The 27,389-nt window shown below is 42.2% G+C and overlaps 1 protein-coding gene and 1 pseudogene across 2 annotated transcripts in view; one reads left to right on the top strand and one right to left on the bottom strand.

Moving 5' to 3' along the window:
- LOC129867085 (N-terminal EF-hand calcium-binding protein 2-like) overlaps positions 1-17,265 on the top strand; it is a 132,983-nt gene extending 115,718 nt beyond the window's left edge. For both annotated transcript variants that reach the window (XM_055940246.1, XM_055940247.1), the window contains 4 exons: positions 3,768-3,880; positions 7,014-7,091; positions 14,186-14,277; positions 15,250-17,265. In XM_055940246.1, coding sequence (XP_055796221.1) covers positions 3,768-3,880; positions 7,014-7,091; positions 14,186-14,277; positions 15,250-15,278 — 312 coding nt within the window. In that variant the 3' untranslated portion in view covers positions 15,279-17,265. The remainder of the gene's footprint in view (positions 1-3,767; positions 3,881-7,013; positions 7,092-14,185; positions 14,278-15,249) is intronic.
- Positions 17,266-19,162: 1,897 nt separating this feature from the next.
- LOC129867087 (putative sodium-coupled neutral amino acid transporter 8) lies at positions 19,163-26,387 on the bottom strand (annotated as a pseudogene).
- Between the last annotated feature and the right edge of the window lie 1,002 nt (positions 26,388-27,389).

Consider the following 27,389-nt stretch of genomic DNA (forward strand, 5'->3'; position numbering starts at 1 on the left):
AATTGACTCAAATGATGTCAATTAGCCTATTAGAAGCTTCTAAAGCCGTGACATCATTTTCTGGAATTTTCCAAGCTGTTTAAAGGCAGTCATCTTAGTGTATGTAAACTTCTGACCCACAGGAATTGTGATGCAGTGTATTATAAGTTAAATAATCTGCCTGTAAACAATTGTTGGGAAAATGACTTGTGTCATGCACAAAGTAGATGTCCTAACCGACTTGCCAAAACTATAGTTTGTTAACAAGAAATTTGTGGAGTGGTTGAAAAACAAGTTTAAATGACTCCAACCTAAGTGTATGTAAACTTCTGACTTGGCAGGTAGCCTAGTTGTTAGAGTGTTGGGCTAGTAACCGAAAGGTTGCTAGATCGAATCCCTTAGCTGACAAGGTCAAGCTCTGTCCTTCTGCCCCTGAACAAGGCAGTTAAGCAACTGTTCCTAGGCCCTTATTGTAAATAAGAATTTGTTCCTAACTGACTTGCCTAGTTAAATAAAGGTAAAATTAAAAATTAAAAAGTTCTGACTTCAACTGTTTATGGTTTCCAGTTTGCATAAAGTCCAGTGAAGTTCCTTGGGGGCTGTCTTGGTATCGGCTTGAGGGGGGCTATACACGGCTGTGGCAATAAACGAATAGAATTCTCTTGGGAGATAATACAGTCGGCATTTGATTGTGAGGAATTGTTGTTACAATTACACCATGAATCGTTAATCATGAAACATACACCCCTGCCCTTCTTACCAGGAAGATTTTTATTCCTGTCAGTGCGATGTACTGAGAATCTCGGTGGCTGTACCGACTCCGACAGCATATCCTGAGAGAGCCATGTTTCCGTGAAACAGAGTATGTTACAATCCCTGATGTCTCTCTGGAAAGCAACCCGTGCCCTGATTTGGTCAACTTTGTTATCTAAGGACTGGACATTAGCGAGTAATATACTCGGAAGCGGTGGGTGGTGTGCGCGCCTCCGACGTCTGACTAGAAGACCGAACCGACTCCCTCTCCTCCAGCGGCGTTGTTTTAGGTCGGCCTCTGTAATCAGTTCAAATGCCCTGGGTTGCCCCGCTTTGGGAAAGTCGTATTCCTGGTCGTAGTGCTGGTAAGTTGACGCCACTCTGATATCCAATAGTTCTTTCCGGTTGTATGTAATAACACAATATTTTCTGGGCTAACAATGTAAAAAAACAAAATTACTGCAAAGTTTCCTAAGGACTAGAAGCGAGGCAGCCCTCTCTGCGCTCTTTTCATTAAGTAGTGGTTTCTTTGCAGCAATTCGACCATGAAGGCCTGATTCACGCAGTTTCATCTGAACAGTTGATGTTGAGATGTGTCTGTTACTTGAACTCTGTGAAGCATTTATTTGGGCTGCATTTTCTGAGGCTGGTAACTCTAATGAACTTATCTTCTGCAGCAGAGGTGACTCTGGGTCTTCCTTTCCTGTGGTGAACCTCATGAGAGCCAAATTCATCATAGCGCTTGATGGTTTTTGCGACTGCACTTGAAGAAACTTTCAAAGTTTTCCGTATTGACTGACCTTCATTACTTAAAATAATGATATGGACTGTCATTTCTCTTTGCTTATTTGAGCTGTTCATGACAAAATATGGACTGGGTCTTTTACCAAATAGGGCTATCTTCTGTATACCACCCCATCCTTGTCACAACACAACTGATTGGCTCAAACGCATTAAGAAGGAAAGAATTTCCACAAAATAACTTTTAACGAGGCACACCTGTTAATTGAAATGCATTCTAGGTGACTACCTCATGAAGCTGGTTGAGAGAAGGCCAAGAGGGTGCAAAGCTGTCATCAATGCAAAGGGTGGCTACTTTGAAGAATCTAAAATAGATGTTGATTTGTTTAACACTTTTTTGGGTACTACATGATTCCATATGTGTTATTTCATAGTTTTGATGTGTTCACTATTATTCTACAATGTAGAAAATAGGACAAATAAAGAACCTTTTGACTGGTACTGTATATAAATATATACATGCAGGATTGGAAATTATGCAGACAATTACATTGATAGAAGCCACAATCTATTTACAACATTAAAGCTGATCCACCCACTCGGTTTTTTCTTTTATAAAAAAAAAACTGGGGTAAGGTGCGTCAACAGGTGCGTCGTAGGTTACAGGAGGTCAAGTCGCATAGATAGATTTTCTAGGAATTTCTAAAGAATTGATGTTATAATTTTTGGGATTACGATGCGTAGAGGAGTTAATTCATTGAGAGTTACTTGCTGGATAAAGACCACGGAAAGTACTCAAATTCCCGACTCAAATGCTGAACAGTCAGAACTTAATGCAATATACGGATTTCAGTGGTTATCATGACTTCACATGCATCAATGACCCGCATGCCCAGACGACACGGAAGTGGGGAAATCCGCTTACTTCGCATCTCCACGGGAGGAGTGGTCACCGTGTGGTTCCCCAGATCTGACATCCATCCTGCCTCCGGGGCCGGGAACTCTTCCATCACTCAACTCACCTGCTGGGCAGTACTCAGAGAGAAGAAACTCGTACGACAGAATCAGACACAATGTACATTCATCCAGTACAGGACTTTCCAGCAAGGAAAATACAGGGTGGTGAACACATACCAGCAGCGCCTAGAGCTAGAGAAGGAGTGCCAGTACAGCCGCTACATCACCATCAGGAGGAAGACAGAGCTGGCCCTGGGCTTCAGCCTCTCAGAGAGACAGGTACAGATCTGGTTCCAGTACAGCCGCTACATCACCATCAGGAGGAAGACAGAGCTGGCCCTGGGCTTCAGCCTCTCAGAGAGACAGGTACAGATCTGGTTCCAGTACAGCCGCTACATCACCATCAGGAGGAAGACAGAGCTGGCCCTGGGCTTCAGCCTCTCAGAGAGACAGGTACAGATCTGGTTCCAAAACAGGTGAGCCAAGGAGAGGAAGATTACCAAGAAGATCCAGCTGTACCAGCAGGCCTCTAAGACCACAACCACCCTGACCCTTACCCCATCCAGCCTTGCTGACCCCGGAAACGGCTCCATGGCAACCAGCTCCAACAGCAGCAGCTTGTTATCAGAAACAATATCAATCAAAGAGGAGTACTGAGGAGTTCCTTTACTGTGGACAAACTGTACAACACTTGAATAACCATATTAAACTGCTGTTCCCATAAATAAAAAAAGATAGCTAGGTGGGACAACCAAATATTACTGGCATAGTAAGTACACTTTTCCTCAATAAATTAGCTATCAGCAAAGCCGGGGGGGGGGGGGGGGGGATCAAGTGCAAGTGTTGGTTCGGGGGGGCGAACCAACACTTGCAAAAGGGCGAATGTAAACCCAGGAAAAAATGCACTACCCTCCCCAAAGCAAAAAATATTTATTAGACAACCCTCCCCTATTTTGGACCCCCCTCACCCCAGTAAATTATGAACTGTCCCTAAAGATAGCACAAACATTATGCAAATGAGTTTTGTTTTTACAGTAAGAGAGGGGTATGACAATAATCAGTTCTTTCATATGCCTAAGCTCTTTCCTAATGCTTATATTCAGTGGGAATATCCTACTTGATATTGCTGGATTAGCCTTAGCCATTACTTTCTATTGGCAACTGACCTGGCAAAAATGACCTGGCAAAAAATCTGCAATACATGGTTATATGGCACACTGCAAGCACTCCATAGAGCATTCCCATCACGCGATATAATGGATTTTGTTACCTCTCTCTGTTTTTATCTACCTCTTTTTCTCAACCCCTCTCTCTTCCTTTGTCTTTCTCTCCCCCAGTCCCTGTACCTGATTCGTCAGGAGATGGCGGTATCCCAGAAGCAGCTGGGAGAGTTCTGCGAGGCCCTGAAGCAGTACCTGAAGAATGTCTCTGCCCAAAGAGACTGCTTCCAGTGGGTCCACCTATTTCCCTTTATCTGTCATTGTCAATCTTTCATAATAGTGACCTTTTGTCTGCTGTGTGTGTGTTTTATTTATGGCTGATCTATTCCCAACCTAACTGGTTATTTGTGGAACCCTGCTCAAGTACTTTAGCAATCCTCAATACACAATTTAATATGCGAGACTGATGCTTGACTCCAGTGACTTCTGCACTGACACATTTCTCTGTTAACACGATTGTGTCATGCCTTTACAAATCCTCATATTCATCTCTGGAGTGATGGGCTGTGCCTTCATAATGCTTGTTTTGTCACAATGCTCAGCAAGGTACTTAACCCATCCCCCGGTATAATGGCAGGAAGCTCAGGGGAGAGAACATGAATAGATATAAGAAAATAAAGAGGACAAATAAGTCAACATTACAGTGACCTTGGTTGAGGGAGATAGGGAGAGACAGAGAGCCTCTGAGTGCTGGTGTGTGCAGGTTAGTAATGGTTGAGAATCCATCTGACAGAGAAAGGATGTGCTGCATGTGGACTGAAGAGGCAATCAAACCTGTGAAAGGTGTCTGGCCGCCGGATAAACCTGTTAGACACGCTGTTCTCCTCTGCCTCGCCACAACCATCATCAACCAGGAGGAATCTCCATGTGACAAGGGACCATGGAGTGGAAAATAGGGTTGAGCAGATTAGAGAAAGCTGGGTTTAGTTGGACAGAGCCTCTGATCTTTTGCTCTGAGGTAGCCTACTACACAACCTCCAAGTACACTAGAGCACTGCTGTCGTAGCGAGGATATTTCTTTATCAAGAGCTGCATTGTAGAGAAGATGACATGTACAGTGGAAGTCAGAAGTTTACATACACTTAGGTTGGAGTCATTAAAACTTGTTTTTCAACCACTCCACAAATTTCTTGTTAACAAACTATAGTTTTGGCAAGTCGGTTAGGACATCTACTTTGTGCACGACACAAGTAATTTTCCCAACAATTGTTTACAGACAAATTATTTTACTTATAATACACTGTATCACAATTCCAGTGGGTCAGAAGTTTACATACAATAAATTGACTGTGCCTTTAAACAGCTTGGAAAATTCCAGAAAATTATGTCATGGCTTTAGAAGCTTCTGATAGGCTAATTGTCATAATTTGAGTCAGTTGGAGGTGTACCTGTGGATGTATTTCAAGGCCTACCTTCAAACTCAGTGCCTCTTTGCTTGACATCATGGGAAAATCAAAAGAAATAAGCCAAGACCTCAGGAAAAAAAATTTTGACCTCCACAAGTCTGGCTCATCTGTACAAACAATAATACGCACGTATAAACACCATGGGACCACGCAGCCGTCATACCGCTCAGGAAGGTATCCTAGAGAAGAACGTACTTTGGTGCGAAAAGTGCAAATCAATCCCAGAACAACAGCAGAGGACCTTGTGAAGATGCTGGAGGATACAGGTACAAAAGTATATATATCCAAAGTAAACGAGTCCTATATCAACATAACCTGAAAGGCCACTCAGCAAGGAAGAAGCCACTGCTCCAAATCCGCCATAAAAAAGCCTGACTACGGTTTGCAACTGCGGGGAGAAAGATCGTACTTTTTGGAGAAATGTCCTGTGGTCTGATGAAACAAAAATAGAACTGTTTGGCCATAATGACCCTCGTTATGTTTGGAGGAAAAAGGAGGAGGCTTGCGAGCCGAAGAACACCATCCCAACCGTGAAGCACGGGGGTGGCAGCATCATGTTTTAGGGGTGATTTGCCGCAGGAGGGACTGGTGCACTTAACAAAATAGATGACTTCATGAGTAAGGAAAATTATGCAGATATATTGAAGCAAAATCTCAATACATCAGTCAGGAAGTTAAAGCTTGGTCGCAAAGGGGCCGAAATAAATCATTTTCTCTACTATTATTCTGACATTTCACATTCTTAAAATCAAGTGGTGGTCCTAACAGACCTAAGACAGGGAATTTTTATGAGGATTAAATGTCAGGAATTGTGAAAAAATGAGTTTAAATGTATTTGGCTAAGGTGTATGCAAACTTCCGACATCAAATGTACAAATGTATCTTATTTCCTATCATGCGAATCAATGTAGCAGCAGATTCTTAGGACTCGTAAGACTCAGTTCAAAAGGACGAGTTCCTCTACAGTCCATTTCAGAGCGACTCCCTGGAGCCAAGTCCAGGAAATGGGCCGCGTGTTGTCAGCAGCGTTTTGTAATCTCATCATAATGCACGTAGGGACGGTGAATAATTTATCACTGAGGAATTGGGCGCTGAGTCTGTACTGCTTCTACTGCTGCTGCTCAATAGGCAATTTGCTTGTCTCTTTTCTAGACTCACTCAAACCACCACAATCTAGGTCTGACACTTTCTTTTCCTCCCTCTCATCTCTTTACTCTTGGTTCCTATAAGTGCTTATATATGGTACTAATACATCCTGTCAAACTCCATAAGAATATGTCCTCCTTTTTAGTCATTGAACTCACAGACTCAGATACACACAAACGCTGGCAAAGTTATTTGAAGGAAGCACACAAATGAATGCACAGACCCACACTCAATCAACCTCCCACTGTCCACAGCTTTCTTTTAGATGGACACACACTGACTTGGACATGATGTTTCTTTGGTTTGATTAAGGTGATTGTTGAGCCTTGCACAGCATCTGCCCATCAAATGAAACAATGTAGTGGTCTAATATAGATGTTACCTCCAACAGAGAGCTGCTAGCCGTAATGGAAGCATTCAGCAGGTCAATAAGACATGTCAGGAGTCTCTCCAGTGGAGTTGTGAGCTCCACTGTGATGGAAGCAATTATAAAACCCAGCTCATACAGTAGAACTGTTTTACTGCACTAAACCCGAGGCACAACTCATCCATCTGAACCACTACTGCCCTCCAGTGGAAGATAATGGGTGGGAAGTGAGTGGAGCTGAAGTCAAGTGACTATGGGTGTCTACTGCTATGGTTTATGTGTTGTGCAAGTGTTTCTTTGCTTAACTACCACACATAACTACTACCACATATGCTTATTGGCAATTAACTCTATTAGAATAGTTCATAGTTCTCCAATGTCCACTGCCCATTATTGACTTTCCAATGTCTTACTCTCTTTCTTTTTTATTCCTTTCTTCCTCAGTGTGACTGCAGTGCGGCTGCCAGATGGACTCTCCTTCGTGGTGTATGAGTTCTGGGATGGAGAGGAGGAGTGGAAAAAGTAAGAGCTAGATATGTGTCAGATTTGACCTCGTTCCTCTCTCTCCCACATCTCCTGAACCTTGACTCATTGGTCTTCTTATAATCCCATAGGTCCAATTCACAGAAAAGATGGAATCAATAATGCACAATAATTTGATATTTTTGTACCATTATCTACATCCGATCCGAATTAGTGAATAACTACTATTTTGTATGCACCGTTCTTTTATGAGATACAGTCGCTAGTGAAAGTCTACACAGCCCTTACATTTTTCTGCTTTAAAACTTAATCTCAAAAGGGATTACATTTTTTTTTCTACCGATCTACACAACCTACTACACACTTTCAAGTTAAAGAAAAAGTATAAAACATTTTCCAAAGGAATAAAAATAACAAAACAAAGACGTTTTGATTGCGTATGTCTTCACACCCCCAGAGTTAATACTTTGGCAGCCATTACATCTGTGAATAAGATTTGACCAACTTTGCACAACACTTAGGGAAACATTTATCCACTGTTTTTGTCAAAATTGCTCAAGCTCAGTAAGTTTACTTGGGAGTCATTGATGGATGATGGATATTCAAACCTTGTCTCTGACTTTCAAGCAGATTTAAGTCAGGACCGGGGCATGAACACTCAACACCTCTTGGAAAAGCCATTCTGGTTTGTCTTTGGCATTAAAAATTGTAATTGTCCTGCTGAAAAATAAAACTATATCCCAGGGTTAGGTTTTCAGGAGACAAAGGCTTGTTTTCCTCTAACTTTTTAACTAGGCTTTGCTGCTTTCATATTTCTTTAGATCCTGACAAACTCCCCAATCCCAGGAGGTGACATGCATACCCATAACGTGATGCTGTCACCACAATACTTGAAAATGCAGTTGTATTGGATGTGCCCCAAGCCTGTAGTTTTTAATTTAGGCTAAAAAGTGTCTTTGCCGGGTTGTTTTGCAGTATTACTTAGCAGCCTTGTTGGAAACAGAATGGATGATTTTGTTGTTTATTTAATTTTTTACAGGCTTTATTATTTTCACTTTGTCATACAGACCCCGTAATGTGGCATGAATGCAATGTTTTTTATCCTCTGTATTTTCAAGTTTTGTGGTGGCAGCATCACGTTATGGGTATGCTTGTAATAAATATCTAAGGAGTAAAGGCCAGATACAAAAGTTAGAGGAAACCCTGCCTCAGTCTTCTAGATACCTAACCCCTGGGATAGTTTTCTTTTTTAGCGTGACAATTGCACACATTTTCATGCCAAAGACACACTGGAATGGCTTTCCAATAGGTGTTGTGTGTTCCTGAATTGTCCAGTCTCATTTCAGAGACAAGGTTTGAATATTGCTATCCATCAACGACTCCCAACCAAATTTACTGAACTTGAACAATTTTGACAAAAACAATAGATATACACTGAGTGTACAAAACATTATGAACACCGCTCTTTCCATGACATAGACTGACCAGGTGAATCCAGATGAAATCTACATTATGGTCCCTTATTAATGTCAGTTGTTTAATCCACTTCAAATCAGTGTAGATGAAGCGGAGGAGACAGGTTAAAGAAGGATTTTTAAGCCTTGAGAGAATTGAGACATGGATTGTGTATGTGTGCCATTCAGAGGGTGAATGGTCAGGACAAAAGATTTAAGTGCCTTTGAACGGGGTATGGTAGTAAATGCCTGGCACACCGGTTTGTGTCAAGAACTGCAACGCTGCTGGGTTTTTCACGCTCAATAGTTTCATTTACATTACATTTACATTTACATTTAAGTCATTTAGCAGACGCTCTTATCCAGAGCGACTTACAAATTGGTGCATTCACCTTATGATATCCAGTGGAACAACCACTTTACAATAGTGCATCTAAATCTTTTAGGGGGGGGGGGGGGGGGTTAGAAGGATTACTTTATCCTATCCTAGGTATTCCTTAAAGAGGTGGGGTTTCAGGTGTCTCCGGAAGGTGGTGATTGACTCCGCTGACCTGGCGTCGTGAGGGAGTTTGTTCCACCATTGGGGTGCCAGAGCAGCGAACAGTTTTGACTGGGCTGAGCGGGAACTGTACTTCCTCAGAGGTAGGGAGGCGAGCAGGCCAGAGGTGGATGAACGCAGTGCCCTTGTTTGGGTGTAGGGCCTGATCAGAGCCTGAAGGTACGGAGTTGCCGTTCCCCTCACAGCTCCGTAGGCAAGCACCATGGTCTTGTAGCGGATGCGAGCTTCAACTGGAAGCCAGTGGAGAGAGCGGAGGAGCGGGGTGACGTGAGAGAACTTGGGAAAGTTGAACACCAGACGGGCTGCGGCGTTCTGGATGAGTTGTAGGGGTTTAATGGCACAGGCAGGGAGCCCAGCCAACAGCGAGTTGCAGTAATCCAGACGGGAGATGACAAGTGCCTGGATTAGGACCTGCGCCGCTTCCTGCGTGAGGCAGGGTCGTACTCTGCGAATGTTGTAGAGCATGAAACTACAGGAACGGGTCACCGCCTTGATGTTAGTTGAGAACGACAGGGTGTTGTCCAGGATCACGCCAAGGTTCTTAGCACTCTGGGAGGAGGACACAATGGAGTTGTCAACCGTGATGGCGAGATCATGGAACGGGCAGTCCTTCCCCGGGAGGAAGAGCAGCTCCGTCTTGCCGAGGTTCAGCTTGAGGTGGTGATCCGTCATCCACACTGATATGTCTGCCAGACATGCAGAGATGCGATTCACCACCTGGTTATCAGAGGGGGGAAAGGAGAAGATTAATTGTGTGTCGTCTGCATAGCAATGATAGGAGAGACCATGTGAGGATATGACAGAGCCAAGTGACTTGGTGTATAGCAAGAATAGGAGAGGGCCTAGAACAGAGCCCTGGGGGACACCAGTGGTGAGAGCACGTGGTGCGGAGACAGATTCTCGCCACGCCACCTGGTAGAAGCGACCTGTCAGGTAGGACGCAATCCAAGCGTGGGCCGCGCCGGAGATGCCCAGCTCGGAGAGGGTGGAGAGGAGGATCTGATGGTTCACAGTATCAAAGGCAGCCGATAGGTCTAGAAGGATCAGAGCAGAGGAGAGAGAGTTAGCTTTAGCAGTGCGGAGCGCCTCCGTGACACAGAGAAGAGCAGTCTCAGTTGAATGACTAGTCTTGAAACCTGACTGATTTGGATCAAGAAGGTCATTCTGAGAGAGATAGCAGGAGAGCTGGCCAAGGACGGCACGTTCAAGAGTTTTGGAGAGAAAAGAAAGAAGGGATACTGGTCTGTAGTTGTTGACATCGGAGGGATCGAGTGTAGGTTTTTTCAGAAGGGGTGCAACTCTCGCTCTCTTGAAGACGGAAGGGACGTAGCCAGCGGTCAAGGATGAGTTGATGAGCGAGGTGAAGTAAGGGAGAAGGTCTCCGGAAATGGTCTGGAGAAGAGAGGAGGGGATAGGGTCAAGCGGGCAGGTTGTTGGGCGGCCGGCCGTCACAAGACGCGAGATTTCATCTGGAGAGAGAGGGGAGAAAGAGGTCAAAGCACAGGGTAGGGCAGTGTGAGCAGAACCAGCGGTGTCGTTTGACTTAGCAAACGAGGATCGGATGTCGTCGACCTTCTTTTCAAAATGGTTGACGAAGTCATCAGCAGAGAGGGAGGAGGGGGGAGGAGGGGGAGGAGGATTCAGGAGGGAGGAGAAGGTGGCAAAGAGCTTCCTAGGGTTAGAGGCAGATGCTTGGAATTTAGAGTGGTAGAAATTGGCTTTAGCAGCAGAGACAGAAGAGGAGAATGTAGAGAGGAGGGAGTGAAAGGATGCCAGGTCCGCAGCGAGGCGAGTTTTCCTCCATTTCCGCTCGGCTGCCCGGAGCCCTGTTCTGTGAGCTCGCAATGAGTCGTCGAGCCACGGAGCAGGAGGGGGGGACCGAGCCGGCCTGGAGGATAGGGGACATAGACAGTCAAATGATGCAGAAAGGGAGGAGAGGAGGGTTGAGGAGGCAGAATCAGGAGATAGGTTGGAGAAGGTTTGAGCAGAGGGAAGAGATGATAGGATGGAAGAGGAGAGAGTAGCGGGGGAGAGAGAGCGAAGGTTGGGACGGCGCGATACCATCCGAGTAGGGGCAGTGTGGGAAGTGTTGGATGAGAGCGAGAGGGAAAAGGATACAAGGTAGTGGTCGGAGACTTGGAGGGGAGTTGCAATGAGATTAGTGGAAGAACAGCATCTAGTAAAGATGAGGTCAAGCGTATTGCCTGCCTTGTGAGTAGGGGGGGAAGGAGAGAGGGTGAGGTCAAAAGAGGAGAGGAGTGGAAAGAAGAAGGCAGAGAGGAATGAGTCAAAGGTAGACGTGGGGAGGTTAAAGTCACCCAGAACTGTGAGAGGTGAGCCATCCTCAGGAAAGGAACTTATCAGGGCGTCAAGCTCATTGATGAACTCTCCAAGGGAACCTGGAGGGCGATAAATGATAAGGATGTTAAGCTTGAAAGGGCTGGTAACTGTGACAGCATGGAATTCAAAGGAGGCGATAGACAGATGGGTCAGGGGAGAAAGAGAGAATGTCCACTTGGGAGAGATGAGGATCCCAGTGCCACCACCCCGCTGACCAGAAGCTCTCGGATGGTTTCCCATGTGTATCAGGAATTGTCCACCACCCAAAGTTGGTAGAATCTTATTCAAAATGTTTTGCAGCTGTAATGACTGCCAAAGGTGCTTCCACCAAGTATTAACTCTGGGGTGTGAAGACATAAGCAATCAAGACATCCTTTAAAAATATATGTAAATCATTCATTTGGAAAATATCCTATACTTTTTCTTAAACTTTGGAAGTGTGGAGTACAAAACCTAATTAATTTAAAATATATATTTTAAGGCAGCAAAATGTGAAGACTGTGCAAGGGATGTGTAGACTCACTAAGCAGTGTGTGTATTTCTTACATGATTGAGTAGATGAATACAGAAGAGCCATCGTTGCTTAGTGTTTTTGTTGTTCATACTAAGGTAACATCTGGAGTCAGTCTTTGGTTAAGTAGACTCCTGAGGTCAGTGGAGGCTCCTCAGAGGAGGAAGAGGATGACCATCCTCCTCAGTGAATTTCATAAAAATAAAAATAGTGAAACATTTAAAAAGTTATAATTTTTAGATAAAACTATATTAAATATATTCACATCACCAAATAACTGATCAAATACACTGTTCTGCTATTCAGGTCTACAATAGTCTCAATGGCAAACAGGGTAAAAATCTGTCATTCTTCCCCTGAACAAGGCAGTTAACCCACTGTTCCTAGGCCGTCGTTGTAAATAAGACTTTGTTCTTAACTGACTTGCCTAGATGAATAATGGTTAAATAGAAAAAAAACTGAAAAAAACTGCAGTCTGTATGGTAGCACCATGGTGTAGCCAGAGGACAGCTAGCTTCCGTCCTCCTCTGGGTACATTGACTTCAATACAAAACCTAGGAGGCTCATGGTTCTCACCCCCTTCCATAGACTTACACAGTAATTATGACAACTTCCCGGAGGACGTCCTTTAACCTATCAGAGCTCTTTCAGCATGAACTGATATGTTGTCCACCCAATCAAAGGATCAGAGAATTAATCTAGTACTGAAAGCATAAGCTACAGCTAGCTATCACTGCAGTACATGAAATGTGGTGAGTAGTTGACTCAAAGAGAGAGAAAAACAGTAATTAATTTCTGAAAAAATGAAGGAGAACCAAGAGAGAGATATTTAGTCATTTTTTTCATCGTCACTTTCACTTACTTAGCTAGCAAATGCAGCTAGACAGTTTACCCTACTCAAACATCTGGCTCAAACAGAGGGATGTATGTTAGCTAGCTAACTATGACTATCCAACACAATACTATGACTTTTCCAAGTCAGGGTAGGCTTTTGGTTTTATTCATTTATTGTCACCGGGGCCCACCAGTGTAACTGCTAAACTGCTTACTAACTGTATACTGTACAAATGATTGTAGCATGTTTAGTAACACGTTAATTCTATTAGCTATGTTGACTATGACGTTACTTTAGCTAATATGGTGACAACGATGTAGGCTGTTTGGCTTGGAAAGGTTTTTTCGCTTGGTCACATGCAGCTGTTGTGTTGTGCATTGAAGTCCACAAGTGAAGGGAAAAGGTGAGAGGAGGAGCGTGCATAAATGCGAGAAGAAATACAACATGGCTGCTATGAAAGTGAACTGTGTTTACGTACGATCAGGGTTTATTCATTCTGCCAATTCTGTTGAAAAAACGTTTCTTAAACAGAAGCAAACGGAATAAAACGGGGATAAACACACCAGAATTTGTCCAATAGAAACTCTAATGTGCAATGGTTGTACTAATGATTACACCCTAGATGAGCTAGATGCACTGTCTGTCCATGTGTCACTGTCTGTCACTTAAAAAATGTATCTTGACATGTGTGCACCTACAGTATGTTGTAAACTTTCATTCATAGGCTAGGTTGTAACAACCTCATGATGGGTATAGGGAAAATGTGAGTATAATGTAGTAGCCTAAACCTATCGACGTTACATTGAGCTGGGTGAATGGAATATGAATGACAGTCATCCAATATGCTGTAATAAAAAATAAAAAAAATCGTCCTCCCTCATGTTAAACGGCACAGACCACCAGATGTGAGTCTACAGCAGCAAGAATCAAATCAAATCAAAGTTTATTTGTCACGTGCGCCGAATACAACAGGTGTAGACCTTACAGTGAAATGCTTACTTACAGGCTCTAACCAATAGTGCAAAAAAGGTATTAGGTGAACAATAGGTAAGTAAAGAAATAAAACAACAGTAAAAAAGACAGGCTATATACAGTAGCGAGGCTATAAAAGTAGCGAGGCTACATACAGACACTGGTTAGTCAGGCTGATTGAGGTAGTATGTACATGTAGATATGGTTAAAGTGACTATGCATATATGATGAACAGAGAGTAGCAGTAGTGTAATCTAGCTACAGCTAGAATAAGGCTGACATAATTACTTATTGATGTTTTTGGGGATGTGCTGAGGCTGTAATGCGTCTTTATCTTGTATGTTCTCATTAATATTTTACTGCTCACAATATAATCTATGGGGAATACTGAAGAAGTGAGTGGGCGTGCATATGTCCACGTCTGTCTTTGTGTGATCTTATGCCCTCCAACTCTGTCCTCAGACACCTCCAGACTGCGTCCTCCAAGGCCTTTCAACATGTTAAAGTGGACACTCTGTGCCAGCCTGAGGCTGTGTCCACTGTTGCTGTGCCAGGTTAGTCTCCTGAGAGGGCAACCAGGTCTCAGAGAATTTCATATTGTTCTGTACATAAATCCGAGACACTCGATTTAGTATGATATGTTACGTTTGCTATGGTTACATAAGACAGATGCTTACATAAGGCAAAACAATAGGAGGGTGGTTGGTTCGGGGTTGATGGGTGGGCATAGTAACACAAAAGTTGCGAGTTCAAATCTCATCACAGACAACTTTAGCATTTTAGCTTACTTACTACTTTTTTGCTACTTTCCAACTACTTAGCATGTTAGCTAACCCTTTTCCTAACCTTAACTATTTTAACTAACACTTCACCTAAAGATAACCCTTTTAGCTAACCCTTCCCCTAACCCTAACCGTTTAACCTAACTCCTAAACTGAACCCTAACCCTAACCCAGCTAACATTAGCCACCTAGCTATTATCCGTAACATATCATACGAATTGTAATTCGTAACATATCATATGAAATTGGTGATGGACATCCACAAATGAATACATACCATACAAAACATAGCATATTGTACTAAATGGAGTGTCTTGGATATACGTAGGAATAATACGAAATGCTCTGAGTCCAGGTTGGAGAGGGATGCTGGCATAGTGCCATGTGTCTGGGATGGATGGGGAGCCCTTAATGCAAGGGAACCTACTGGGGAGAGATCTGTTCAATGTAGAGCAGGAACAGTCAGGGAAAGCACATACCTTGATATTTATTGTTGTGGACTTATTGTTATTGGCATGAATGCATAAGGCCTTATGTCATAGACTTACCCCAGACAAACCTGAAAATGTATGACATTCAATTTTAATTATATATCGCAGTGTATCATCACTGTATTATCACATTTGAGCAGAGAAACAGTAGATGTGAGTGTCAATGTGTGAGTGTGTTAATGATAGACTTGTTTTTCTGTATTCCTGAGCTGCTTGTGTCTTAACTGAACTCCCCCTCTGTCTCTCTCCCCAGCCGCCTGGTGCAGCCTGAGCAGAGACTGACAGGGGTGGGGCCAGATTGCCTGAGTCTGCAACACCCCCCATCCTTAGCTCCCCCGTAACCTCCCTCACCCGCTCTCTCTCACCCTCACAACCCCTCTCTTTCTCTCTTTTGTAAGTACATGTTTACACAGTGTCTGTTTGATATTGAGGCAAAATGGAATGCGTCAATTGCAGTGAATATTGAACAGTGCATTAAAGCGAGATTACCTCCATCCAATGCATTTCTTCATCGTATCGTTCACCCTCAAGTCATGGTAGAAATGAGGTGAACAGTTAACCTGCTTTTGAGGCTCTCGTGCATGTCATCCATTTTGACTAAAGACATGAACCCGCTACTGCTAATGGTAGACTAATAGAGCGCTCAACATTCGTCTCTATCAAGCAGTTAAGGTTGTTTTTTCCGTTGTGTTAAAAGTACATGTATGAATCAGCACTGGATATATTAGCTGTTAAAGTCTAGTAAAATTATATGAAAAAATGTTATATTACAATTATATTTGTATTGACGTCTTTAGTGATACAGTGCAAAATTATGAAGAAAAAGCAATTACTACAAAAGTAGCAAAACTTGGTTTGCTGCAGCAGTTCCCTTTTTGACCAACACAATCTCAAGCCTTAAACATCAACATATGGTTGAGGTTGTAAGTGGGTACCTAGGTAGGATTTCCCATAAACACACACTAATTAGATTTTAAACATCTAACGCACAGCCCCATATTACAATCACAATGTTCATTGCAATTGAGCAAAAAGGACATGTTTACACACCTATCAAGCAAAATGACAGTAACAGAAAATATATCAGAATGTTCACCCACCAATCCAGTTAGAGAAGAACCATGACAACTTTGTCCAACCTCAATTTCACCAACCTGAAATCAACATGATCAATCAGAGACCGTCAAAAACCACAATGTACATAAATGGAATATAGCGATTACAGATATATAAAGTATGAGAGTATTATAAATGATCAAAATATGAATGTTATCTATAAAGAATAATGTATGAATCACTCATCTTGATCAACCTTTAGAGGGCGGAATATTTCACCTACTTTGCCATTGAATTTCTTAGTTTGTCCTGTAAGCACCTGAAGGTCATGGCAAGCCTGTCCTTAACCAATGGGGGAATATCAAACTCTCCCTCCCCAGGATAACATTCTCAGATAATATCAAAGTAAGTAATAACAAATACTGTCCTTGTGCACTGTAAAATAAATAAAACAGTTTGTTTACTTGCCTTTGATCATAACTAGGACCACCACTGAAATGGAATGAACTCATGTCCAGTTCAATCTCTGGTGCTAGGCCACATTACACTTTACCTTGAGAGAACCCTGGACTTCTCAGTGTTAATGCACCTGTGATATTAATCAATAATAAATAGCACGCCTTGGGCTTTATATTAGCCTCAGCATCAGTATTGCAGAATGGAGCAAGAGCATGGATCCCTTGTTGACAGATGTGTGGAAATTCTACTGGAAAGGTTTTCTATTTATCCGTTGCTTCTGTTGGGTTCTGTATGAACAGATCAGAGCCAGCCAGACAAAAAAATGCCAATACTATTTCTATAACATTCCTGGCTGTTCCCTAAACTGTGCAATCAATTTTTTTCTCCTTATCCCTCACTTGAGTGCATGTTAAAATGAATGTCCAGTAACTTATTTGCTGTAGTATTTAGCCATGCTATTTTCAATGGGTTTTGTGCGTTTCTTATTTTTCTTTTATAGTATTCCTATAAAGGACAGACAAAACAAAAATATATATGAATATAAAATGCCATACAGAATGAACATTCACTTTTATGGCAATGTTTAATGAAATACTAATTCTTATACTTATGTATGTTTCAGTAAAATGGCTTTCTCTCTTTGAGTGTAGAGACTTATTGCAGGGATGCAAGTACTATATTTAGTCTTAACGTTGTTGAAATTCTAGTTAATGTAGAGTGATGCAACTCAATAAAATGGTAATACTGAAATAAACCATGAATCTGTTGCTTGATTGCTTTACATTTCTGGGAAAGCATGCAGGCGACATGTTGTATGAAGACAAGCGAAACAAGTGCCAGTGCATATTTCCTATTAAACTTTTTTTTAACTTCTGACAAACATGTCAATACAATGATGAATATCGCTATACTGTACACAGAAGGCAGAATTGTATCTTGAGTTAGCAATCTACACGAGAATACACAATTTGTTCATTCAAAATATCAATGCAAACACCTTTATACACAAGACAAACATTTAGGGCAGCAGGAAGCCTAGCACTTAAGAGCGATGGGCCAGTAACCAAAAGGTTGCTGTTACGAATCCCAGTCGACCAGGTAAAAAATATATATATTGATGTGCATTTGAGCAAGGCACTTAACCCTAATTGCTCGAAGTCTAGAACCAACAGAACCCTGAACAACATCTACCCCCAAAACCATACAACTGCTAAATAGTTAACGAAATAGCTACCCACATCTGCATTGACCCTTTTTGCACAAACTGTTTTTACTAATCTCATACACCTCTGCTACTGTTTATTATCTGTGACTTTATTCCTATTCTACCTCAATTACTTCGTACCCCTGCACATCGCCTTGGTACTGGTAACCTGCGCCAAGTTATCATTACTCTGTGTATTTAATATTACGTGTTTTACTTTTCTATTATCTTTCTCTCTGCATTGTTGGGAAGGGCCCATAAGCATTTCACCGTTAGTGTACCACGGTTGTTTACGAAGCATGTGACTAATATCATTTGATTTGAAGTTGCTCTGGATAAGAGTGTCTGCTAAATGACTACAATGTAAATCTAAATTTATAAAAGTGAAAATAACTCACTTTCTCCCCCACCCCCCCATGACATGTTCACTCTATGGCCATTCTTTCAATACGTTACGGCTATAAATACCGGTATTTTTTTTTTACCCATTATGTAAACCTTTCATTCGTATTTCCTTCAAATCAAATGTTATTGGTCACATACATATGGTTATCAGATATTGCGAGTGTAGCGAAATGCTTGTGCTTCTAGTTCCGACAGTGCAGCAATATCTAACATGTAATCTAACAATTCCACAACAACTACCTAATACACACAAATCTAAGTAGAGGAATGGAATAAGAATATATACATATAAATATATGGATGAGCAATGACAGAGCTCATGCAAGATGAGTGATGAGTGATGCAAGATATTTAAACATTATTAAAGTGGCATTATTAAAGTCACTAGTAATCAATTTAATAAAGTGGCCAATAATTTCAAGTCCGTATGTAGGCGGCAGCCTCTCTGTGTTTGTGATGGCTGTTTAACAGTCTGATGGCCTTAAGATAGAAGCTGTTTTTCAGTCTCTCGGTCCCAGCTTCGATGCCTGTGATACCTGTTCTGACCTCGCCTTCTGGATGGTAGTGGGGTGAACAGGCAGTGGCTCGGGTGGTTGTTGTCCTTGATGATCTTTTTGGACTTCCTGTGACATCGGGTACTGTAGGTGTCCTGGAAGGCAGGTAGTCTGCTCCCGGTGATGTGTTGTGCAGAACGCACCACCCTCTGGAGAGCCTTGCAGATGTGGGCGATGCAGTTGCCGTACCATGCAGTGATACAGCTCGACAGGATGCTCTCGATTCTTACTTCAGTGTATTGGACAGTGAGCAGAATACATTCTGCGAATGAAATAACTAAAACGATTACTACCCCATGTTCTACCCAGCCAACAGATCTCACACAATGAAGACATACCAGTTAGTCTAGACACCTGGAGAGTAAGTGGGGGAAAAGGTGAAATGTAACAGAGTTCAGAGGACATAACACACAACCCTCAGAATTAAGGACTCCAAAAAGAGCTCTGTGTTACCAAAGGTGATGAGGATGAAAAGCCATCAGGCATTTAACAAGATGTCCATGATAAATAAGGGTGATGAAGATAAGGGTTAGATCTTAGTGAGTAGCTGCATTATGGCAGTGGTGGTGCTCTGTCCAAAGACGAAGGCTCCACAGATCAGAGTGATATCATCCCCATGTTGTTACAGTAGGACCACTCTGACAGGGAATGGGGGAGGGGTTAGTGAGAAAATAAAGGAGAGAAATTGAGTATATTTTTTAAGGATTTGGATGAATGAATGGTTTGAATGAGTGACCATGATTGGTTTAAACTTACCTTGTTATGAAAGATACTGTCTCTGATTGCATGTCAAATACTAGACATAATCCTGCAGACAAGCAGAGCAAGCAAACATCTCTGCTGCTTCGATTTACATGCAACCATGTGGGAGATAGTGGTGTGAAAGAGGGAGAATTTTCCCACCTAGGAAAATTAAGATGAATGCGCGTATTCCCCCGATGACACTGATAACCTTGCTGATGTTTGGGATGAACATGGCGATGAGGGCGGTGACAGTAATCCAGGCTAGGGTCAGCCCCACATGGCTACGGTTCTCATAAGACTCCGTCACCATGTGGAAGCGCCGACGGAAACTCAGCAGTGAGTCCTGAATCACTGACCTGTGTGCAGAAAGTCAGAGACACTGCAATGAGACTCACTGGGCCAAACAGGCAAATTTACTAACAAGTTATTTATTTAGGCTCATATGCTCTGATTGAATGGCTAATGAATACCCATTATTAAATGCTCTCCAGCCATGATGTTACTTTCCTAGCAGGAGGATGATGGGGTAGATGGTGATGATAGAGATCCCAAAGAGCAGTCTTGCAATGATCATGAGGACAACGTCCCCTGTGTGTGACATCAGAATATCTGCTGCAACATCCTTGCCAAATGTCAGGTATCTGTAAACACCTGAACCAAAAAGGGAGGGGAAATGCATTCAGACACCAACTTTGCATACACTTTTAGACAAAAAAGGTGATTTCTAGAACCTAAAAGGGTTCACGTAATTTTAAGGAATTCCCCTCGACCACGCACACAAATTTAGGAAAACAAATATTCTTTCCATTGACCCTCTGTAAAAGAGTCAACGTTGTTGTTGAATTTATGTTATACAGAAATAACAAAACATGCTAAAAAAGCTGCTGTGTTGTTCAATATACATGTAACCAGGTCAAAAATCCCAACCGATAGTTCGCAATGCTCCCACGTAGAGAAATAGAGGATGTGAGAAGAGTCCTGTGACTTCAGGCTATTCAGCTTGGGAGGGTGGGAAATGTGGGAACCCGGAGTCAAAATATAGCTAGCTACGTGTGGCCTGTTTGTGGGAAACATTTAATCACAGATAAGACATTTAACTTCTTTTGTACAGTCCGTTTGTAACTCCACTCACTACTTGTAGCTATATTGTCCGTTTGTTTGTGTTGTTGGTCTTGGCTAGCTTAATGTTTCGGTCGGTAGCTAACTAGCACTCACTCACTTGGATGTTAGCATTATCATGAAAAGGGGCATGAGGGAAGCCCTACAATATTACCTTTTTCTAAGTGGTGAGAACGAGAGGGAGTAGGCAATGTTGAAAAGTAACATTTAGATATGTTGTACTTCTTTAAAATGTAGTTTTGTAATTTACTAAAACAAGTCGACAATAAGAAAATTGAATTTGAAAAAGGTCATGTTTTTGCTGAGTCAAAGTAGTAACCTAGGTAACCACAGGTTGTTTTCCCCACAGGCGGGGAGGGCCGCGACGTTCTATCTAATAACGTCTGGGTCTATAGGAAAACCCTTTGAAGAACCCTTTTTGGTTCCAGATAGAACCCTTTCCACAGGGGGTTCTACATGGAGACCAAAAGGTTTCTAACTGAAAACAAAAAGGGTTCTATTATGGAACCCTTTTTTTCTAAGAGTGTGCAGTCGTATAGTCGCTTTGTTCACTACAATCACTTGGTGCTATCAGATAGAGTATTGAAAGGATGAGCCTCACAAGTTAGGGATTAGATGACCAGGCCGAAGAACATGGACAACACAGAGATGAACACCCAGTGGGACAGGCTTTTGCTCTCCATGCTGCTGCATGCTGCTGTAGATGGCTGTGCAAGCCTTGTGACACTGGAGCACAGAATGATACAGAACAGGACATGGCAGACTCAGAATGCAAAGCACAGATAAACATGGCTACATAGACCTGAGACTGAGACTTGTGTCACTCATATAGCTCTAATTTTCACAGACAGTGCCCACAGGAAAAATAACCCCAACACTTAATCCTTTGAATCATTCTGGTGTCCAGTTAGTCTCAATGTAAGAGCCAGAGAAACGATCAATAGTATGGGGCTCCAAAGCTGTTAATGCTCCAAGTCATAGAACGTCAAAGCCTTTGTCATGAGCTGAGAAGCTTCCAATTCAACAGTATGCATTACATAAGCAAAGTTCTCCCAGGTTTCCTCAATATGTTCCTCCAACATTCCTTCATCCCACCTTCCTTCAGGATCTCCATCATTCCTTTTTCTTCTCCAGCTAAGTAATCAATCAGCCTGGGGGTGCAGGGGCTCAGCTAGCTGGGCTTTGTGGGCCTCTTTTAGCTTCGTATGAACCATCCTGATCTCGCAAGCTTACGTTCTGTTTCGCTAAACGGATAGCTAAACAGAATGTAAGCTTGAGAGATCAGGATGGTTCGTACAACACTAGTCCTCTCTCCCACTGCCCTTTAATTGCATTTCTGATCATCCTCCTGCGTTTTCTTGGTTACTCAGAAGATTACAAAAAACTACCTCTGGAAGAAAAGTGGAAAATAACACTTATTTTCAATCTTACCCAAGTTCAAATATTGAACAGAGAACCAGCTCTCCTTAGCCATTTTAAGAGCAGGATAGCCTGAGGCTCGGCTGGACTGTGATGGGTTTTCAGACAGCTCCTCAATTGACCAGAATTTGGGGTAAATGCCAGACTTCATAAAGAAAATAATCTAACATCACTAGTAACCTCTTTGAAAACCAAACATGATTGAAGCCGTACTCACCTGAAAGCCAAAGCAGATGGTCAGGATAACGCTGAACATCGAAGGCATAGAGCTTATTCTACAGAGAGGCAACAACAAAACTATGGAAAGGCTTTTTCTAAAGTACCTGGTCGGACCTTTGAGGCAATGTCAGTCTTTTACAGTTCATGTGTCAATCACACTGACAAATTACAATGTGTGGGCGGCTGATGGCCACTCCCAAACAGTCAAAATGTTGTTGAAAATTAAACTACCTTTAACAAGAGCAGAAGGTGTAAGAGCAACTTTTATTAAAATATCATCTTATATCCTGATCTCACAGACCTAATGACCTAGATGCATAAAAGGCTACATTTAACGTTGACAGCATTTTTCTACCTGGCACATAGACCTATCATAGAGGCCTCTACTGTTCACCTCAGATTATATAACAAAGATAGAAATGACTCATTAATTGAGATTACAAGCACTCACCCACTACTGTAGAGGGTGGATATGTGCACCTCACGGTCCTCTCTTGTGTGATATTTCACAACAATGGCCACTTAGGTATGTAGCGGCCAGAGTACCTAAAATACTTCAAAGAGGGGGAAAGGCTTGAGTATAACATGATATTGAATATGGCAGCAACAGACATGTCAATATTGCAATGTTAAAGTAGTCTTTGCAATGCCGTATTAGACTGCCCATAAATACCTCACCTGATGTATTTCTGAATACTGATCTTTTTAGGGATGGAGAGAGGGAGGATGAGGAAGACACACAGGAGGATGAGGACAAAATGCGGGTCTGTTTACCAGTGGTATGGCATGTCTGCTTCGTGCAATCCAGTTATCAACACAAACACATAAATAACATCATGAAACATGTATCAGATATTATGTTGTCAATCTATATCATTAACCCATTTCCTATGAGCATCATTACATAATGAGAATGTGGGAAAACAAAATCAGATGATTTCAAAGGCTCCAGAAGAAATAGTTCAGGAAGGAATTACTATAACATAATCCAGCAAGAGATCTCAGGGAGTCATGTGGTCATGGAGATGACTCACATTTCTCCAGCTGGTCCGTTACTATGACCAGGAAAGCCACAGAGATCATGAAGAGGTTGAAGACGAACACGACCTCACAGAGTTGCCCGATCGCAGGCCCACACACATCCTTCACCACGGCTTGGTATGTGTTCTGACCACTGATGCAGGAGGAGTAGCCCATGATTACCAGGCCACTGATGAGGAACACCTGGGGCGGAGGAGGGATAAAAATACAATCAACAGGTTGCTCAGTGGGAGAAGAAAGTTGTGATTGATCAATGGATTAGTGAGTAGGCCTATGAAGGATAAAAGTGATGAGAGGAAGGGATAACCAGAGGAAATGTCAGAGAGAGGTGAATATCAGTTATTACACTAGTCTAGAGAATGACTGGTGTTCTTGATATTGATTCTATATAAAATGCAAAAACTGGAAATCATTTGACCTTTCCCAAAAATAGTCACCAACACCCAATTCCAGAAGGTTCACCAGCGCATTAAATTACATGTCAAGTAAGTCAATGGGATTTAGTAGAGATAGAGTAGATTGGATTGTTTAAATTGGTTTGAATTAAGTTTAAAAACAGGAGGAGATGGTTAGTGATGGTTGTAATTTAGTTAAAGAACAGGAATATAGGCTATACATGTTTTGCCTACCAGGGTGAGCAACCTGGTCTCAGAGCATTTAGTATTATTCTGTATGTAAATCTGAGACACTCCATTAAGTATGATATGTTACGTTTCTTATGGTATGTATTAATTTGTGGATGTCCATCACCCATTTCATATGATATGTTACAAATTACAATTTGAATGACATGTTACAAATTTTCAAAACATACAATATGTTATTAATTTTCAAAATGTACAATATGCTAGGAATTTTCAAAACGTATGATATTGTAACGATCTGACTAGATCATAAAGGAACAATTGTCCAGACAGAGGTTTGAGTTTACGAATTGACGGTTTATTAAACCAACTTTACACAGGCTACTGTTTGGCCGTAGCCCACGCCAAATAAATGAAAGATAACAACAAGCCAACCGTGACCTTCTCTTGTGAAGGCCAGACGTAAGAGAGAGAACAAAGGCTAAACCTGGTCTTAACTTCCAACGCTCCATCCCCCTGCCCAACCCCCCTCCCCGCCACTCCGCCAACCGCCAGGATGTCCGGCATCAGAACATTCCAGGCATTCCCGTGATTGGCAGATAGCAGGTTGATTGACATGTCGGACCCCGCGAACACTGGGTACTGGTAAGTACAACACAACCACCTACTAGCCTAACACATAACACACAGCTGTCTGTGCGGGTCGCTACAATATGTTAAGAATTCTAGCTAGGTGGCTAACGTTAAGTAGCTCGTTAGCTAGGCTAGGGGTTAGGGTTAAAGCTAGGGTTAAGTTTAGGAGTTAGGTTAAAGGGCTAGGGTTAGGGTAAGGGTTAGCTAAAAGGGTTAGGGTTAGCTAACATGCTAAGTAGTTGGAAAGTAGGTAAAAAGTAGTAAGTAGTTATAAAGTTGTTAATTAAGTAACATTCTAAAGTTCTCTGCGATGAAATTCTAACTTGCAATCTTTGAGTTGCTAGACGTTAGTGTTATACGCCCACCCATCCAACCACCCTACTTTCATTTTTGCCTTAAGTAACATTTTGTCTTATGTAACCATACCAAACTTATCATACTAAATACAGTGTCTCGGATTTACGTACAGAATAATACGAAATGCTCTGAGACCAGGTTGAGGTCACTAAAGTCACTAACCATTCCACGCGACTGCAGTGTGAATTCCCCTGGCTTTCTCAAAAGCCCAAGGGAAATTGAGAAGTCCCGCACCAAGCGTAGATTTGAGCATGAGGAAAATTGCTCCTATAGATGCAAGTCTTGGGCCGTCTGTATCGAGCACGGGCTTGGCCAGCAAGCTGATGCTTTCTCTCGCCAACTCTTCCATGCTTGGTCAGACTTGCTCCAAATTCTTTGAAAAACCTATGCAACTCGTGCCAGGCGGTGTATTCACATGAATATGCTCAACATGAACTGGAAAGTAGGCTGGAGCAGGGAGGGTTGAAAGTGGAGGTGTCTCCCAAGTTTTCAAACCAATGATAACCATGCTCCACTTGTTTCCAATTTCAAGAGTTTACCCTTTATGAATTACCACGTGAACAAACTGTCAATGCTCAATATTCATTACTTCATTGAGATAGGTGATATGAGTCAGGCAGATCGCTCAAGAGTGAGTTCGAAATTGGACGCCTATCCACATCCTGAGGACGTCGGGAAATTCCACAAGGAGCAATAGTGAGCACTATTACCATCAAGTAGACTTTGGGCTTTGATAGGGCATTATGGGTGGGGGTGGCGAATGGGTGTAATCCCAGACGGTTGCATATTCGATCCCAGTAGTGGACACTTGTTTTAAAAACATTTGTCAACCCGGGGTGTCAAAAAACACTGACATTTGACCTTTGGAGCAACTTCAAAATGATATCTTTGGAGAAGCATGAATAAACATCTAATTGAGAGCTTGTTGACCTGAGTGACCCAGGTTGACCTGCACTGGTGGCCTCAAGTGAATCAAGGCAGCAACAAGTAGCCCATGATGTTTTTCGAAATAAAAACTATAACCAAATGTTGTAAAGTTGTGATGATCTTACAGCCAGTCTAATATATCCAGTAATTTGTCCAGTAAAGTATATGTCCCTTTATTTTAAAGAATTACTTAAAATATCATGCTTTTGTTTAACTGTATAGCTTCAAATCATGGTTTAAAAAGTAATGTTGCTCTCATGGAATGTAAGTCCTGTCCTTGAGCAATACAGATAGGGGACAGTGAGCCATTTTTTACATTTAGCGTCACTACATCTAGGGAAATATAGTATTCGTTCTAACAAAGATAGTGTATATTTCAGGATGTTGTGTATCCCTGGAAATAATCAGAATACATAACAGTTATGAAAACATAGCTTATCCCGGGTATGTGGTAAATTGAGCATAGAGGCAGGGTAAGTTGAGCCGCTTTGGGGTAAGTGGCTGATGGTGCTGGTAGGTCAAAGTTTAATTCATGGAATATGGGTGTGGTATATTGTATATCTTAAATGTATGCCTACATTCAGACCACAGGAGGTTGGTGGCACCTTAATTGGAGAGGGTGGGCTCGTGGTAATGGCTGGAGCGGAATCAGTGGAATGGTATCAAATTCAAACAGTTTGATGCCATTCCATTCGCTCCGTTCCAGTCATTATTATGAGCCGTCCTCCCATCAACAGCCTCCACTGATTCGGATATAGAGTAGATATCTGTTCAATATCCCTTAGTCTTCCATTTCTTGACCAGATGTCTGGGACACGGATGTTGTTTCGATGTGCCAATTGGTAGACAAGTTCTCTGCATGAGGCTATTAAGCCCAAGACACTGGTCGGCGAAAATGTGGCCACACCGGTCTGAAAATGTGGGCACAATCAGAATGTGGATAAGATCAGGACAAAGGATGCATGTTAAAGCTCTGTTTATACCTGGTTCTATAGACCCCAAATGATGTATAAAACAATCTTAAAACAATCTACTTTGCTTTTTATGCTACCGTGTAGCACAGCAGTCTAAGGCACTGCATCTCAGTACTAGAGGCGTCAATACAGACCCTGGCTCGATTCCGGGCTGTATCACAACAGGCCGTGATCAGGAGTCCCATAGGGCGGCGAACAATTGACCCAGCATCATCTAGGTTAGGGCAGGGTTTGGCCGGGATAGGCCATTATTGTAAAATAAGACTTTATTCTTAACTGACTTGCCTAGTTAAATTAAGGTTAAATAAAAATAGACAAGCATCATGAAACGTATAACCCAAATTCATTTGACTTTGTGAAAATCCGATCTTTGGCACTAACTCGCTTACCACTTTTTCCATGTGGTTTCATTCAGACTTCTTACGATGATTTCCGAAATATTAAGTTACATTCAGTTTGTATGGTTTCCTAGAAACAAGGGGTGGCTCAACTTACCCCTCTCCCCTACATACATCACTAGGGTGGGTGTGGGTACGGGTCTGTGGTGGTGGTGAAGCCTGTAGGTACGGGTTTGCTGACTCACATTCGGCAATGTCAGGAGGAGAAATAGTTGGCTCCTTTTCTTGGCTGCTGGGAACTTTCCAAGGGAAAAGAGTGCATGTGACCTCATTTAGGAAAATATTTTAAAAATCCATTTA

The sequence above is a fragment of the Salvelinus fontinalis genome, chromosome 12 (genome assembly GCF_029448725.1).
Source record: "Salvelinus fontinalis isolate EN_2023a chromosome 12, ASM2944872v1, whole genome shotgun sequence".
Lineage (NCBI taxonomy): Eukaryota > Metazoa > Chordata > Actinopteri > Salmoniformes > Salmonidae > Salvelinus > Salvelinus fontinalis.